Source organism: Erpetoichthys calabaricus, chromosome 12, assembly GCF_900747795.2.
Source record: "Erpetoichthys calabaricus chromosome 12, fErpCal1.3, whole genome shotgun sequence".
NCBI lineage: Eukaryota > Metazoa > Chordata > Cladistia > Polypteriformes > Polypteridae > Erpetoichthys > Erpetoichthys calabaricus.
In genome coordinates this window covers 140,744,339-140,760,914 of record NC_041405.2, presented here as the reverse complement: position 1 = coordinate 140,760,914, position 16,576 = coordinate 140,744,339, and the positions used below count along the sequence as shown (strand labels likewise).

General features: G+C 44.3%; 1 protein-coding gene across 4 annotated transcripts in view; it reads right to left on the bottom strand.

Moving 5' to 3' along the window:
* Window positions 1-16,576, bottom strand: part of tle2b (TLE family member 2, transcriptional corepressor b) — a 186,847-nt gene that overhangs the window by 157,031 nt on the left and 13,240 nt on the right. Inside the window, exons 2-4 of one of the 4 annotated variants that reach the window (XM_051935265.1) lie at window positions 12,976-13,073; window positions 12,621-12,684; window positions 9,144-9,188 (exon numbers count right to left, since the gene is read on the bottom strand). The exons of 1 other annotated variant lie outside the window; for it this stretch is intronic. In XM_051935265.1, coding sequence (XP_051791225.1) covers window positions 9,144-9,188; window positions 12,621-12,684; window positions 12,976-13,073 — 207 coding nt within the window. The remainder of the gene's footprint in view (window positions 1-9,143; window positions 9,189-12,620; window positions 12,685-12,975; window positions 13,074-16,576) is intronic. 2 more of the 4 variants (XM_051935266.1, XM_051935268.1) reach the window with 2 other exon arrangements.

The following is a 16,576-nucleotide window of genomic DNA, read 5'->3' as shown; positions in this document are numbered from 1 at the left end:
ATTTGACTCTCATCATATTTAAGTCCTCTGCTTAGAAATCAAAGGCTGAGTATACAAAGCAGTGTGAGGGTACAGCACTCCACTTAGGACCCCATGTTGTTTCCCCACACTGTCATTCAGACAAACTGGAGGTGTTCATCACCCACCCAAGACCCCTGTGAGAACGACAGGTGCCAAGTTTGACTGAGTTGTTAATGGGTTCAGAACAGGATTGATGACTTTGAGGGTCCAGGTTATAGGACGAGGGGGTTTTTGGTAGATACACGGGACACGAGCAGGCTCACTGAATCCAAGCTACAATGGAATTCACCACCCTGTCGTGAAACACCTTTGCAAAAAGGTACCCCTGCTCTTCTGTGATTTCTTATAGCTAGTGAGAAGTCTGTTCTTGAAAAGAGACCCTCTAAAGTAAAGAAAGTGGGATAAGAAGTGATGTGGGGGGTTTGACACCCTGGTCTGTGAAGTGCGAAGTGCTTTGGTAGCGGGAGATGGAAAAGTGCAAAGTTGGCCACAGTTACTTGGGAGACCGAGCTCGCCGCTGGATGAGGTGATTAATAATTAACCACTGGCAGCACATTGAACTTTTTCCTCCCTTGTGTTTGTGGTATGGGAAACTGTGATTTTTTCAATGGCGTCAAAGGAAACTGAAACAAGCAGGCTAGCGGCCACATCCGCCTATTCATCTGTTATCACCTAATTGACTTATTTGAGATTTATGGTTGCTGGGGGCCTGAGCCCATTCTGGCAGCATAGAATTTAAGGCAGAAACTCCACCACAGTCCATTACTGGGCCAATTGTAAGACCCCAGCCAAACAATAAAGTATGTCTTTGGGAGGACAATGGAGAAAGGTCTATGTGGACCCGAGCAGAGCATATAAACTCCACACAGAGAGCGCGACCAGGAGATGATTCGACTGCAATCTCCGCTGGCTGTGAGGCAGCAGCAGTGAGCCACCATGGCTCCACTCCAACACCAGCTCGATTCTGGACGGGAAACAACTGGTGAATAACATGTGGTGTATGTGAACCTTTGAGGACGACAGTTGAAAGAAATGAAGTGTGATGGTCATCCAGGAATCTGTGATGAAACACACGATCTGCAAAAACATCCATGAAAATGACAAAAATGTGCAAATGATGCTGCACTGGCTTTGTATAGTTACTACAGTTAGGCTTATTTCTACTGTACTTATACAAGTATAACTTTAACTTGACTCCATCTCCAAACACTAATGGCTACTTTTGCTCCAATACCTTTTGCTAGACACATTAGCTACTGCAATATTAATCCAGAAAAGAGAAGGGCTGAGCAAATTCATACAATACTTTAGTCAGTCAGCCATCTAAGATACACTTCAGGACTTGTTTGTGAAATTTTACGTCTATAAAGAATCTGAGATAACATTCAGGTATATGCTGCTGGTGTTAACAACCCGACTGGCAGCCAATCCAAGTACAGAATACGCAATGGGGCGGGGCTGAAAGTTTGGGGCGGGGCTGAAAATTGGTGACGCTCTGTCTCCTCTCTCAGTTATTTCCACAACTGATGCTGCTGCATGGCAGGCTAACAAATGGGGCGGGACTTGACTTTGAGCATTTGACCAATCAGGTGCTGTGGTTCACTCAACCTTATCACGTGTGTGGCTCACATGTTTTCTGAGCATCACTGCTCTAAAGAAGACTGTGAGCTGGCTGGCAAAGCCCATGGGAAACTGTAAGGCCAATGTGAAGTGATAACGTCATCGTAAAGCACTTTCTTGAACTTTACTTAATGATAGGTAATGCCTTATTAGAGTTTGTGTTGATGATTAATGTTATTACTAAATTCATTCTTTCACTTTTCATGTAGTTCAATGTTATTTTAATAAAAATGCGACCAATTTCTGGGACCATGGAACACTTAAAAATATTTCTCATTTAAACTTTTTGTAACTTCATTCATTCATTCATTTGTTTATTCATTTTCCACAGCTTATCCGAAGCCGTATTGTGGGGGCAACAATCTTAGCAGTTAGGCCTGAACGTCCTTTTCCCCAGTCACCCTTGCCAAGGGTGTTCCTAGGCCATCAGGGAGATATAATGCACCTGGAGCACTGGGTCTTCCCTGGGGTCTCCTCTCAGCTGGTCGTGCCTGTTAAACCTCCACTGATGCCCAAACCACCCCAACTGGCTCCTCTCGATGCGGAAGGTTGGCAGCTCTACTCTGAGCTTCTGCCAAACACTGGCGCTTCTCGTCTTATCTCTAAGGGAGAGCCCAGCGAACTTGCCGTGAAAGCTAATTTTGGCCGCTCGTACCCGTGATCTCATTCTTTCAGTCATTATCTAAAGCTCGTAAGCACAGGCGAGGGTAGGGACGAAGATCAATCGGAAAATCGAGAGCTTTGCCTGCTGACTCAGCTCCTTCTTCACCACTACAGATCGGTATAGCGGCCACATAACTGCGCTCACCACCCCAAGCCGTTTGTAGAGGTCACCATCTCTTCTCCCCTCACTTGTGAATAAACACCCGAGGTTCTTAACTCTTTTAGGACGGATGTCTACGTTTGTGGACACAGGGGGCTGAGGATGGATATCAGGGAAAGAGGGCGAAAGAAAGCTGTAAATGCTGATAAAACTCACCGTTACATTATAGGTGGACCCTCTTTGCTAGGAGGACTGTTAGACTCATTGACTTGATGTTGAAACCCTGCGTGTGCGTGAGTAGCGCAGAGTAAGCAACGTCTAGAATGGCATCGACATCGGGTGAGAGAGCAAAGCAAATGCACAAAGCAAAATACTCTGCGCATATTATTTATTTCTTTCTTTGTTTTTTGCATATTATTGCTGAATATTGCTCTGACTTATCGAACTCCGATTTTGATACAAGTGATCCGGATATTGAAAATGAAAGTCAGGTGCCTGCATCAGTTGATCGTAGTGCTGACGCGCCATTGAAAACGTTCGCCCTGGGAGGACTACACAGACATCGATCTCGGGGAGACAAGCTGGCAACTGGACTTCACCAAACGACAAGTCTGCTGGTGGACACTCGACTACTTCAAGCCGTTATTTTACCAGAAAGTGCCTTTCAGCTTATGAGTGATGGAACAAACACGTATGTAATAAATATGTGAACATGCCTACTGTAGGGGCTCCTGGAACATAAAACAGAGTGACAACATAAGTATTTATGTGTGAAACCATTGCTTTGTGTGCTTTTTAGAAAATTGAGTTTTTTGGAAAAATATTTAGCCCTGGCGGCACGATGGCACTGTGGGTAGCGCTGCTGCCTCGCAGTTAGGAGACCCGGGTTCGCTTCCCGGGTCCTCCCTGCATAGAGTTTGCATGTTCTCCCCATGTCTGCGTGACTTTCCTCCCAAAGACATGCAGGTTAGGTGCATTGGTGATCCTAAATTGTGCTTGGTGTGTGTGTGTGCCCTGCGGTGGGCTGGCACCCTGTCCAGGGTTTGTTTCCTGCCTTGCACCCTGTGTTGGCTGGAATTGGCTCCAGCAGACCTCCGTGACCCTGTAGTTAAGATATAGCGGGTTGGATAATGGATGGATGGATATTTAGCCCTGAGACAAAAGGAAGAAAAAATAATCAGCCCTGAAAGAGTTAAACTCCTTCACTTGAGGCAGTAACTCAACTCCCACTCGGAGAGGACAGTCCACCTTTTTCCATACTGAGGACCACTGCCTCAGATTTGGAGGTGCTGATCCTCATCCCTACCATTTGACACTCGGTCACAAACCTCCCAATGTGTGCTGGAGTTCACAGCCAGATGAAGCCAGCAGGACCACATCATCTGCAAAAAGCAGTGACTCGATTCGATGGCCATCGACCTGGACCCCCTCCCCTCCTTGGCTTGTGCCTTGATATCCTGTCTAGGAAAATCACAAGCAGGACAGGAGAAAACGCACAGCCCTGGTGAAGCCCTGGTGTGGATGTTGTTCTGAGTATGCACACATGGCTCTCGCTGAGTTTATACAGGGACAGAATACCCTTATTGAGGGACCCCCATACTGTCCCAGCACCCCCAACACAATCCTTCGAGGAACACGGTCATACGCCTTCTGTAACGCACTTAGACTGACTGGGCGTACTCCCATAGTCCGTCCAGAATCCTCATGAGGGTAAAGAGCTGCAGCTCTCGACACAAATCAACGTTAAACCTTCTTCATGTTGTTTTCAGGAGAATTAAAGTTCATTTGAGTAAACCGGGTCTGGCGCTTGTCTTTCAGCAAGTCGCTTTGTTCTCTTTGGTCTCTCTGATCCTTCTTTACTTTCAAGCTCAACATTCACCTGTTGCTGCAATTTTGCTTGAGCTCTTTGTTATTAGAGTAGCGACCTTTGGTATTTCTGATGGTTCTTCCAAAACACTCTTTAAAAATAAATAATAACACTGATAACAATCATGTTCATTTTTTTAAACTCTCTTTTTTGGTGATTTCAAGTGTGTGGCAGACTCCTCCACACACTGGGAGGACTGGGGGAGCCAGCCTATCCAGAGTGTTACCCCAACTGGGTTGCAGCGGTGCCTTGGACTCCTGCAAGGCTTCATGGGAGTTGGAGTTTGGTGCAGCTCTGTTGGGATCCATGGGTGCCACCAGGGGGTGCTGTAACTGCTGCTGAGCCCTACAGAGCAGCTCATCTGCCACACCCGGAAGTGCTGCCAGAAAAAGGTCATCAAGCACCGGGTGGGCGATAAAAGGAGCCAGCAGCCACTACTCCGGGAGCCAGAGTGGGGAAGATGGAGACAAAGCTTGCCGGGAGGAGTGGAGGAGAAAGAGAAGAGAACCATGTGCTGTGTGGTTTGGGACTGTGTCGAGCTTTTGGGAACGGGAAAGGTGATGCCCTCAAGGTAAAAGAAAATAAAAACTCTCGTGTGCTTTGAACTTGTGTCTGTGCCAGGGCTGGCTTTTACAAGTGGCAAAGCGTTTTCAAGGTAAGTCAGTAACCAGGTGTGATTTTTCCAAAAGTTGACGGCTATCCAAAGCCTGCACCAAAGCCTTCACAATCCCTTTGCCAACTACAGCGCCATCACAAAGTATTCAGACCCCTTCACTTTTTCACATTTTGCTGTGTTGCAGCCTTGTGCTCCATTCATTGTTTCCCTTATTAAGGCATATCCCATAATGACAAAGCAAAAACAGGATTTTAGAATTTTTTGCAAATGTGATTAAAAATAAAAAAAAAAAACTGAAATTTTAACTATTCCAACATGTGGCTCGTGGGCTTTCCATTCTATTGATCTCCTTGAGATGTTTCTACACATTGTATGGAGTTCACGTGTGGTCATTTCTGTTGGTTGGACGTGATTAGTAAAGGCACACAGCTCTCTATAGGAGGTCCCTTGCCATGAGGTTGAGCATGAGCATCACCTGCACAGCTTAGAGACAGGATTGTGTCGAGGCTCAGATCTAAGGGAAGTCCTCAAAAAATATTCTTGCAGCTTTGAAGGTTCCCAAAAGCAAAATTGACAGCCATAATTCTTTAATGGAAGAAGTCTGCAACAATCACGTGGCCACTCTGCTAAATTAAGCGATTATGAGAAGGACCAGAGTCGGCCCTCGGGGTGTGCAGGGCCTACGGTTGACCAACGCTGTTACCGGTATGTGTGGCCTGTATAAACTTGAGCGCGAGTTTAATAAAAATAATGTTAACATACATTTCTCATTACAGTATTCAGCTAAATTTTTGCAAGATAAGACGCGGACTTAATCAAAATATAATGATAAAATCTATTAAAAAAGTGCAATTCATACATACCTGTAATTCATGACAATACCACGACAGTGCGAAATGTGATGCGGTGTCGTGTGGAAATTAGCACGGCCATCTTCTAGAAAACGTCCCCAAATTGCAAGTAAACTCTGAGTCTCGATATACAGGATGTCGTAGCCATAACTCACGTTGATGTCATGTCAGCTGGTTATCATGTTTTTGTGTGTTAATATTCAGACATGTTTATGGCCAACAAATAAAATGTGAGTTTCAGTGTTTCGACAGGAAGTGTGAAATTAACGTAGAGGTATCATCATGAAATCTCTTAACAGTTCCCAAGTTCAGAGACGAAAATCCACTTTTCTTGCCTTCTGATTGGGAAAGTCGTTGATGACATCTTCGTTGTCTAATCTGGATGCCATGAATTTTTCTATAGAGAGGAGAAGCCAACCCAGCGACTAATGGGCTATACCTGTTTTAGGAAGGGATTATACTGGCGACCCGATGAAGGTGGACTACGGAAATAGAAGAATCTCAGATATTATATGTGTGGAGAAAATAACTTGAGAAATCCACTCGAATGGGACACATGGACCACAAAAGCGGGGCCTGGGGCGGTCACCCCACTTGCCACCCCCAAATGCTGCTCTTGAGAAGGGCCTTGGTAAGGAAAGGGGACTAAGAACCCAATGATCACTCTGGTTGAGCTCCATGGAACCTGTATGAAAAAGGGAGATGCTTACAGAAGGACAGTCGTCACTGCAATACCTCACTGATCTTTATGGCAGAGCGGCCAGACAGAAGCCTCATGTCAGTATAAAGACAACGAAAGCCGCTTGAAGTTTGCAAAAAGACCTAAGGGATTCTAAGATTGGCAGAATCAAGAGTCTCTGTCCTGATAAGACCAACATTAATGTCATGTCTGGATGAAACCACTCATCACCTGCGCAATACCATTCCAATAGTGAGGCATGATGGTGGCACCATCATGCTGGGCGACTGGGACACTAGACAGGGTTGAGGGAAAGCTGACAAGACCAAAGTACAGAGATATCTTTCATGGCAACCTGCTCCTGACTGGCCACGGGTTCACCTTCAAACAAGACAAGCCAAAGTCAACACAGGAGTGGCTTAGGATCAACTCTGTGAATGTCCATGAGTTGCCCAGCCAGTGCCCAACATTTCTGGAAGGACCTGAAAATAGCCGTCCACTGATGGTCTGTGGAGAGAGTGTTGACCTCGTCCAGAGGTTTACTTACCTCAGCAGTGACATTCATGGCTCTGGTGACTCTTCATATGAAGTCAGTAGACAGATTTGGAGAGCATGGGGGGATCATGAGGTCACTGGAAAGGGGTGTGTGGCGCTCCTGATATCTTTGTCAAAGGACAGAGGTCTAAGTCTTGTGGTACCCGGATGGGGGTGGTACCCAGCCGGGACACCAGAGAAGACCGGAGGAGGGCTTGTGCCTCCTCCAGACCTCGAGGGGGCCGCCCTGGGGGCCGCGGGTACAGAGCTGGGAAGCTTGACCCTGTAGGGGCCTGTGGTCACCGCCAGGGGGACCCCAATACCTGAAGGACATTGGACCTCAGCACTTCCGCCACACCAGGAAGTGCTGGGGGGAAGAGGAACAGGGACACCCGGAGTGCTTCCGGGGAGACAGCCGGCACTTCCGCCACACCGGGGCGTGTTGGTGGGAGATTGCCAGGAACACACCTGGAGCACATCCGGGCGCTTATTTAAAGGGGCCGCCTCCCTTCAGAGATGGACTTGAGTCGGGTGGAAGAAGGACAAGGTTTCTGGAGGAGAGAAGGAAGCGGTCTGAAGACAAAGAGAGAGAGAAGGCATTGTGTTGGCCTGGACTGTGGGGTATTGGGGGTCTGTAAGTACTGCTTTGTAAATATGGAAGCCCGAAATAAATGTGTGTGGGGTGATTACAACGTGTCTGCCTGTCTGTGTCCGGGTCATATTCCACAGTCATCATAGAGTCCTAGTGCTTCCTGTTTCGCTATGTGGTTGTGAGACATGAACACTATCCAGTGACCTGAGATGAAGACTGGACTCCTTCAGTAGTGTGTACCTCTTTGGAGAATCCTTGGGTACCGCTGGTTTGATTTTGTATCGAATGAGCGGTTGCTCATGGAGTCCCAAATGAGGCACGTTATCTGCATCGTGAGGGACCATCAGTTACGGCACTATGGCCATGTGACGCAATTCCCCGACAGTGATCCAACTCATAGGATCCTCATTGTTGGGGATCCAAGTGGCTGGACCAGGCCAAGGAGTCGCCCACATAACACCTGGCTGTGGCAGATAGAGGGTCATCTCTGGATGGTGGAACTGGACTGTGTGTCTGCCTGGGTGGTTGCCAACCGGGATCCCGAGCTGTTTCGTTATGTGGTGGGTGCAGCAACACACTACCAGTGCATGCTCCCCTATGTGAGCTGACCTGACTTGGTGGTCTCCATCCAACCTGACAGAGCCTGAGAGGATCTGCAGAGAAGAATGGCAGAAAAATCACCAAATTTAGAGTGCAAAGCTTGACGTGTCACCCAAGAAGGCTGGAATCGCTGCCAAAGGGGCTTCAGCTAAGTACTGAATGAAGGGTCTGAATACTTGTGTTAACGGGAGATTTCAGCTTTTCTGTTTTTAATAAATGTGCAAAAATATCTTAAATTCTGCTTTCACTTTGTCATGTTGAGGTGTTGAGTGTTGCTTGATGTGGAAATTTAATGAATTGAAATGATTTTAGCACACAGCAGCAGCATAACAAACTGTATAAAAAGTGAAGGGTCTCAATACTTTGTGAAGGAGTTGTCAATGTAATTTATTTATTTTTGCTTTGCTTTAGCATTTACTATTGCGACTCCTTTTAAAATGATTTCAGTTTTGGATTTGTGTCAGTGTGGGTTGTCATGGTTTGTAGTAGCGGTTTGATGACACCGCGTGTATCGCCGTCATCATTTTCTCTAAATTTGCCAGACGTGTTTGCTGCCAATGACATGGTAATGACATACAAAAGCCCTGGCTCCTCGTGAGTAAAACCCGAACAAAATAGCACCATGATGGCATCGCAAATTAAATATTAGACGAAGCACAATAACAACACCAATAGTTCCAAAAGCCAGATTGTCTAATGAGAGAAATAACAACAAAAACCAAAGCTGAACATCTTCAGATGAGACCCCGACTCTCTGCTGCCCTAAAACTGAGAGGAGCTGCATGAAAATCTCAAGCTAGAGAGGCCTGTTGGACAAGGCAGGGAAAGAGAGCAGCCATTGGGTCTTAAGAAGTCCAACTCCACAAAATTAAGAACAACCTGAACAGCAACAATCAGAAGGGTCTCCTGTCCAATGTGCCCAACACCCAGCATGCCATAGGCAGGTGCAGAACGTGCATAGCAAGGCATATAAAGTTCACTTGGATTTGCACTGTCTTACCTGTTTATGCATTTCGATGTTTAGCCCGTAAGACATTTCATAATACTGGAAAAAAAAAGAAAAGAAAAATTGAATTAGCAGGGACATCATAAACAGAGATTGTGTCCTTCTTGTTTATCAGGTCCATATTCTCAATCCCACTGTTTATTGTTCTTCCCTCAGGTGTGGAGAGCATTTGGCTTTTTGTAGTGTAATGGTGCCCATTAAACAATTTTTCAATGAAGTCCAGTTTCTCACAGTTTTCATTGTCCTTTTATCAGAACTCCTTTTGTGTGTATTCAAACCTCAGAACGATCATCAACTTGGTAAGTCAAAGTAAGCACAATCAGGAGGTGAAAGCACCAAAAGGAAATGGCCCGAGTCTTCTATCGACAGAACTGATGGAAAAATAATTCAACAAAATGAGAGACGGTAAACCAAATTCATAGTCAAAATAACATAACCAAAAGTCCTGTCAGTTCCGTGTGTTAAGAATCCCTAACTAGAACCTTTTTTTGAAGAGAATCCAATGCTCTGTTGCATGTGGCTGGGTGCCACCATCTTATATAGGAGGTTTATAATGACACAACTTGTTCTGTGACACCCCACATCACAAGAGGCATAGAAACTATCAACGGCATGACTGTGGCTTTGAAAAGATAAAGACAAAATAATGACGACCATGCAAAAAACAAAACACAAATGGCAAAGTGGGATCAAACTACCAGAGCAAAAACAATACATGCCTGTGATAGTTTACATGTCATCATTATGGACTTTTTGGTACGTATTTTGCATTACTTACTTTATTTTCATGCACTTGTTTTACATGACAAGGGTCTCATGTCACACGGCTCATTCGGAAATTTGCAGAAGTCCTGCGATAAATATGACAACAACCCCCTGTAACGTTATCCCATGGTTGGATAAATCTCAGTTTTTTTAGCAGTAGTTAGCGTGCCTATGAAGTAGACCAAGCGCTAGGTTTCATGAATTTTTGGTCCCCTTTTTTTTGATTTTTGGTTTGTCCCTGTACTTTATTTGCTCATGTACATTTGGAATCTGACGTAGCTGCAATTCCCATTTCATGTTACAATCTCCCAGTCCTATTCCTTCACTCACAATAATCCCTGGAGTGCCTGATAGCTCAACCAAATCTTCATGTGACAAGAAATGATTTGGATGATTTTCATTTTCACTAGAGATCTTTATTTAAATCCTAAATGGCAGATGGATTTATTGCAAGTAAGCACATCTAGACTGGGCTAAATGTCTTTCGTTCTTTGTCATTGGCATGAAACACAACTTCTTTATCAAATTTTTTGCAACGTATAATATGGAGTTTTGCTGAAAATTCGATTGCATGCAAATGGTTTGCTTATCTCTAATTACAAGAAAATACAACTTACCATATATACTTGCATTTAAGTTCTCCCGTGGATAAGTCAGGACTTGATTTTACCGTATAATTTCCAGTATTTTATAATGTCGGTCGTATAAGTCGAATGTGGAAAACTCACACTATTGGCCCAAGGGATTATGAAATGCTAACGCCCACGTGAGACAGTAACCACGGAGTACATGTATGTATTGTGCCTAAGTGACCACACGGTAATACCCAAACTATTCCAAAGCGACGTTTGCACTGTTTTGTGTTTTGTGTGTCTCACACCCTCCTACACCTTTATCGTAAGAGCATCCCTGATCTACGATGGAGCATTCGATTAGAAGAAAATATAAAGCTAGTTATAAATGAACAGTCTTTGAAGTGGCAAAAGAAATTGGTAACTGCGCTGCTGCAACAAAAGTCGATGTGTCTGAGAAACTGGTGTGAGATTGGTGGATACAAGAAGATGTAAAAAATAAAAAAAAATGTAAGTGTCGTATTTTTGAACGGGCGTATAAGTCGGGGTCTGATTTTATGATCGATTTTTCAGATTTCAAGACTCGACTTATACGCAAGTATATATGGTAATCGATAAGAATAAGACAATAAACTTTAAAATTATTCCAAAGAGGAAATAACTCAGCATTCAATCACCACCCAAAAAGAGAGAACAATGCGAGCGATTACACATCAAGCACAGTAGGAAAGCTAAGCACAGACCTGGTAACCTTATCTTAGAATTATATTAATCAGTCCTTGACACATTTTAAAAAACATTTGAACAGATCCTCTTAATAAGAGTTTATTTTTTTCCAATTTGAGATACTATAATATTTGACTTTCCCAATGAGTTGCGGAAAGTGCGTTAGGATTAGACTATATGAGCAAAATAAGTCTTCACGCCAGTAGAATGTTGTAGGATGTCACAACTGATTCTCATTGTGTGCTTTGATCCCCTTTGGCAGTCCACCAAATACCATCACTAATTCACCCGCATTCAGTGAAGAGTCGCTAATTAACTTGATGCTGACTTTGGACACTGGGAAGAACCCGAAGTCCTGACGGACATCTGTGTGAACTCTACAATGGAGAAACTGTCTTTAGGCTTCAGCATGAAACTATGCACCTATGCATCTACATTGTTCACTTGAACAGACCAGGCCATTGTGCCCAACATATTAACAGCCTGATGGTAGAGTACCACAAAGCTGAGTTTTTCGAAAGTCCTCACATACTCTGCCTGGTAACTCATCCCATGTCACTTCAGTAACGTATGTGAAGAATTACTGGCAGATCTTTGAGAAACCAAAACTGGACAGCAGATTCCTGATGAGGCCTTGAGAGTGTTTTACAGAATATAACCAGAACACCTCTTGAGATGTAATTCACTTAATATAGGAGGGACACTATATACCACAACATTCAGCCTTCTAAGACCCCCACCCATGTAAATTGTATTTTTAAGCTGGTAGTCATATAATTCTTTGGCTCATGGATTGGAGGTCTCAGTTTATAAGGTGACACAAAAAACCTCGACTGACATCATCCTTATCTGAAGTGAACACTGATGATAAATGTAAATATATAAATATGTATATTTGAAATAATAAATATATATGTTCATTATTTATAAAAAATATTTTATAAAATTAAATATATTGTTTAATTATGTTGTAACATGAATTTGAAAAATATCTAAGTAAGGAAAATATGACCAAAATATCAATATTGCATTAGTTATCTCTTATTAGATATGCTGTATGCCCTGTGTTCTTCTAGCTGTATTAATTCTGTAAGTTATTTAAATTCTATGATTTACGTTCTTGTTGGACTCTTGGTGTCACTCAGTTCAGATTTATCATGTATGCCACACTATCAGAGTTTCATCCTGCTGCTCCATCCTATGCTTCTGTCGCCCACAGCACACATCCTTGGAAAGCGCAGTCAGATCCTAATGGTGTCAGATAAGGAGGCATCCCCGGTATGGGTTTAGGATCATAAAGGGCTTTCTTAAGGCTATAGGTCAGTGTGCAGAGAAGAACCTTGTAAGATGGCTCATGGTCATTGGTAAGCTGGACATCACAAAGTGAAGTGGCCCTGGTCACACTTACCATGATGTAATGTCTCTGCATCTCAGTCTTCTCGCTGGCCAGTTTTTCACACTCCAGTTTCAAACTGCAAAAATAAAGACGAGAAGTTACGAGTTACAGTATACTTAGGATGGTGTGTGACATCAGTGTCTCCTGTGGAGAGCAGCAAGCCTGGTTGGCATTTTCCTGTGTGTGAGGGTGTGCAGGTGTGTGTGTGTGTGCGTGTGTACTGCTGAGGGACAAATTAGCATCAGCCTTATGTGTTCTGGCCTTTAAAACAGTCCATATTCACACCAAAGAGCAGGATCAACTAGCAATGGTAGGAAAAGTCATAGCAGAAAAGATAGCAACTGACACAGCAAAGGTGTCACTTTACCTGTGATACTGCGCTTGCAGAAACTGAAACTCCTCTTTAATCCGATCCAGTGTTTCCAGAACGGTGAACTTGAACGGCTGGCCAGGCTGAAGTGGGACCTGAGAAGCAGAAGTTCAGACTTTGACAAAGGGGACACCGGCGGGGAACTGTGAGCAGTGAGGTGATGAGGACATGCAAGGCTTCAGACAGGAAAGAAGTGGAGGCCCCTGGTGACCAAATCTCTGAACTACAAGCTAGGACAAGACTGGCAGCCCAGTCCCTGTCACCTGAGGTGAGTCACTTATAGCTTCACAAAGACAATGAAATAACTTTGGCAATAACTTGTCATTTATAAGTCACTTTGGATAAAGGCATTAGCTAAATAAATGTAGATAAATTTATAAACATAGATAGATAGATAGATAGATAGATAGATAGATAGATAGATAGATAGATAGATAGATAGATAGATAGATAGATAGATAGATAGATAGATAGATAGATAGATAGATAGATAGATAGATAGATAGATAGATAGATAGATAGATATTATTTATCCTCTTGATTTTCATCAGTGGCGTTGTCACCTACAGCACTCCCAGAGGTCAGTGGGTTCACAAACCTTAAGGCGACTCTTGTTTATTGACAGCGAGACCAGGCAACCCCATCTCAAAACAAAAAGTCCTGCCACCTGCAGGCCAAAAAGCAACATGAATGGCATGACAGCACAACCCTAAAAAGCAGAAAGTACAACATGTGTAGAGGATGGCAAGAGGAACTTATTTTTAAAGTAGGAACAAAGATGAAGTAAAGTAACCGGAGGATGATTATTTTCTCTGGAGAATGTATATACCAGCACAGAAGGAGTGAGATGGTCTTCAGGTACGCAGCCTCAGGCTTTCAGGGAGCCCATGCATCAGTTAACTAAAGCCGGCAGCACACCCCATGACTTGCAGTTGCAGGGATGTCAAACTTGACGAATGCAGTTGCTGATCTCGTTGTCTGAGAATGTCAGATTACACAACAACCTGCGGCAGTGAATGACGAATTCTACAAGTCCGTGGTGACTTTCCAGCACAGCTTCACAGTTCCAAACTATCACAAGCTCACCACCCCCCCACCCCCAACCTTCATGACAGCCAATAAGATTCCTGTGTCAATTAGCCAGGGTGGTCCGAATACGTTAGAGGCACAGAGAGTTCAGCCACAATCTCCAATCTTGTATTTCTTTTTTCAGTTCTGTTGAGACATCAGATAGATGAGCTTGTCTTCTGTCTGTGACGTCCAAAACACTCGGCATTCTTATTCCTCGTCACCACATTACATGCATTGCACTTTCTGAGGGCTCATATACCATTTAAGACAAAAGCAAACCTGTTGGACTGGGGTGAGTCGTAGACTGGTTGGATGGAGATACTTGGGATGTCAAATTACATGACTGTGAGTCACAGGAGCACAACACCACAGTGCAAGTCTGTGGCTGAAAATCACTAGAAACATCACGTAATGTGGTGAGGCCTTAAGAGACAATAACAAAGAGACATTGACTGGGAGAGGACAGCCATCTGTCCAGTTGGGTAAATTGGAAACCATAACCAACTCAAAAAAGATCCAGATACAAAGGCTTTACAACGTGAGAAGCCATTTCACCCACACAAGTTTCCCTGCATTGTCCATCAGCTGTCCACTGCATGCAGATTCTGGACGGATGGCCTCTCCAGTATGAGAGAAGCTGCATAAAGAGAGAAATGAGCAGCTCGTGCCGGAAAAGACGGTCAAAGCAAAGTCCTGTCTGCCCAGAAAGACAGAGTAAAGGAGGGAGTGAGTGGCAGGACAGGCAAATCCATCGCAATTCAATTTGCGAGGCAGGACCAACGACAGAGGGGCTCCTTCTGGAAAGCATCCATCCTGAGGAACCCAACGCTGAAAACATAACAGCAAAAGGACAAGTAGGCAGGTCAAGGTGGAGAAGGAGCCATCCATCTGAGCAGGACTGATACCACATGGACACGGAATGCAAATATCAGAAATGCTAAGAACCACAGACACATGGAATAAATGAACAAGCAGTGCAGTGGAGAGCTGGACTTTAGGGACCTCAGAATCTCAACTCGAGGTTACTTTGGACAGGATTGATGGATGAGCTGTTGTCATCACAATTGTCCTAATGTCACCCTCATTACTCCTGAAGTCCTTCTTTGACACTTTATGGAGGTGACAGTCGTCCTTTCTTTCCTGATGTCTCACACGGTTGATCAGATCTCCTGGATGAAATTCTCAAATGACTGAATGGACCCCTAAAACCACCCCCCGACTAATCAGCTGCAAATCGGCTCAGCCTCTGAGGTCAATGGAAAGTGCAGTGAGGTGATCTGTAGGCTTCCAAAAAAGCACAGACTCCCTCACTGAGGGTCTAGACATCTACTGCCATTTGTCCCCTCAACTTGGGAGCTCCTGTGCGGTGGAAGTTTGTTGAAAGGATGTCACAGCATGCAGCCACCATATTTCAGGTGTTTCTGCTCCAATGAAACTTTTCAGAGCAGCGGGGAAAGGCCTTTGGTAGGCTGGAGTTATGCCAGCTCTGGTCAACCAGGTGGCGCCATACTAAAGCATTTCCTTGGACATTGACTGTTAGTGGGCCAGACGTGAGGGGACCAGGTTTCAGACTTTGCACGAAGAGCGCTGTGCCAGCTTTGCAAGGTCTTTAATGAAGGCTGACATGGGACGTCATCAACAACAACTACACAGTCACAGCTGGCAGTGAAACTGCAACTACATCTTTATGAGCAGCTCCAAGAAGATGCCCCCTAAATGAGAAATGGATGGAGCCAATGGTGAGCCACGTAAAGTGGGTAAGTTGCAGGGAGGTCTTAAGATGCTTTAAGACAGGGTGAGTCTTTAAGAGGGAGCTGAAGAAAAGACGAGGTGTGACCTATTTACTTGATCTTTGGTGGTGCAAAAAAAGATGGATGGGTGGATGGAGCAACAAATGACTTCTAAAGAAATGGATGGACCAAGAGATGCAAGACTGGGTTATTGCAGGAATGAGTAAATGACCAGCGATGGGAGGGATGGACGTGCAGATCTGTGGAGCAATGGTGGGATTCCAAAAGAGACCTGTGGGCAAACACATGGCAGATGAAGAAATCGATGGAGGAATGAAGTGAGAAATGGAGAAAGGGAAGGGTGTGCTGGAACATCTGTGAACTGATGGACGGGTAAGGGAGAGATGAACAAAGAACTGACTGACCGGTGGAAAAAAATGGATGAATAGGAGGATTGAAAGGATTAGGTCAATAAATTTAAAAAATGGTGAAAGAAAATGGACAGAAGATTAGTAGGGATGGACTGACAATGGCCTGGTGGGATGTGTGTGCAGAGGCCTGGCTTGATGACGAGAGGAATATGTGGGTAGACTTTTGGGCATCATCATAGGAAGACGCTGAGACATCAATGGAGGAAGAGCAGTGTGGGTATACACAGTACCCGGCATTGTCCATCTATATTTGTATTTGCATAATGTTGACTGTTTGGTCATTGTTGACCATCCCATCCATCACCTCCACGATGTCTCTATCAGTTTGTCTGCTTTCGTGAGTCCAGAATTTGCTCTTTTTCATAG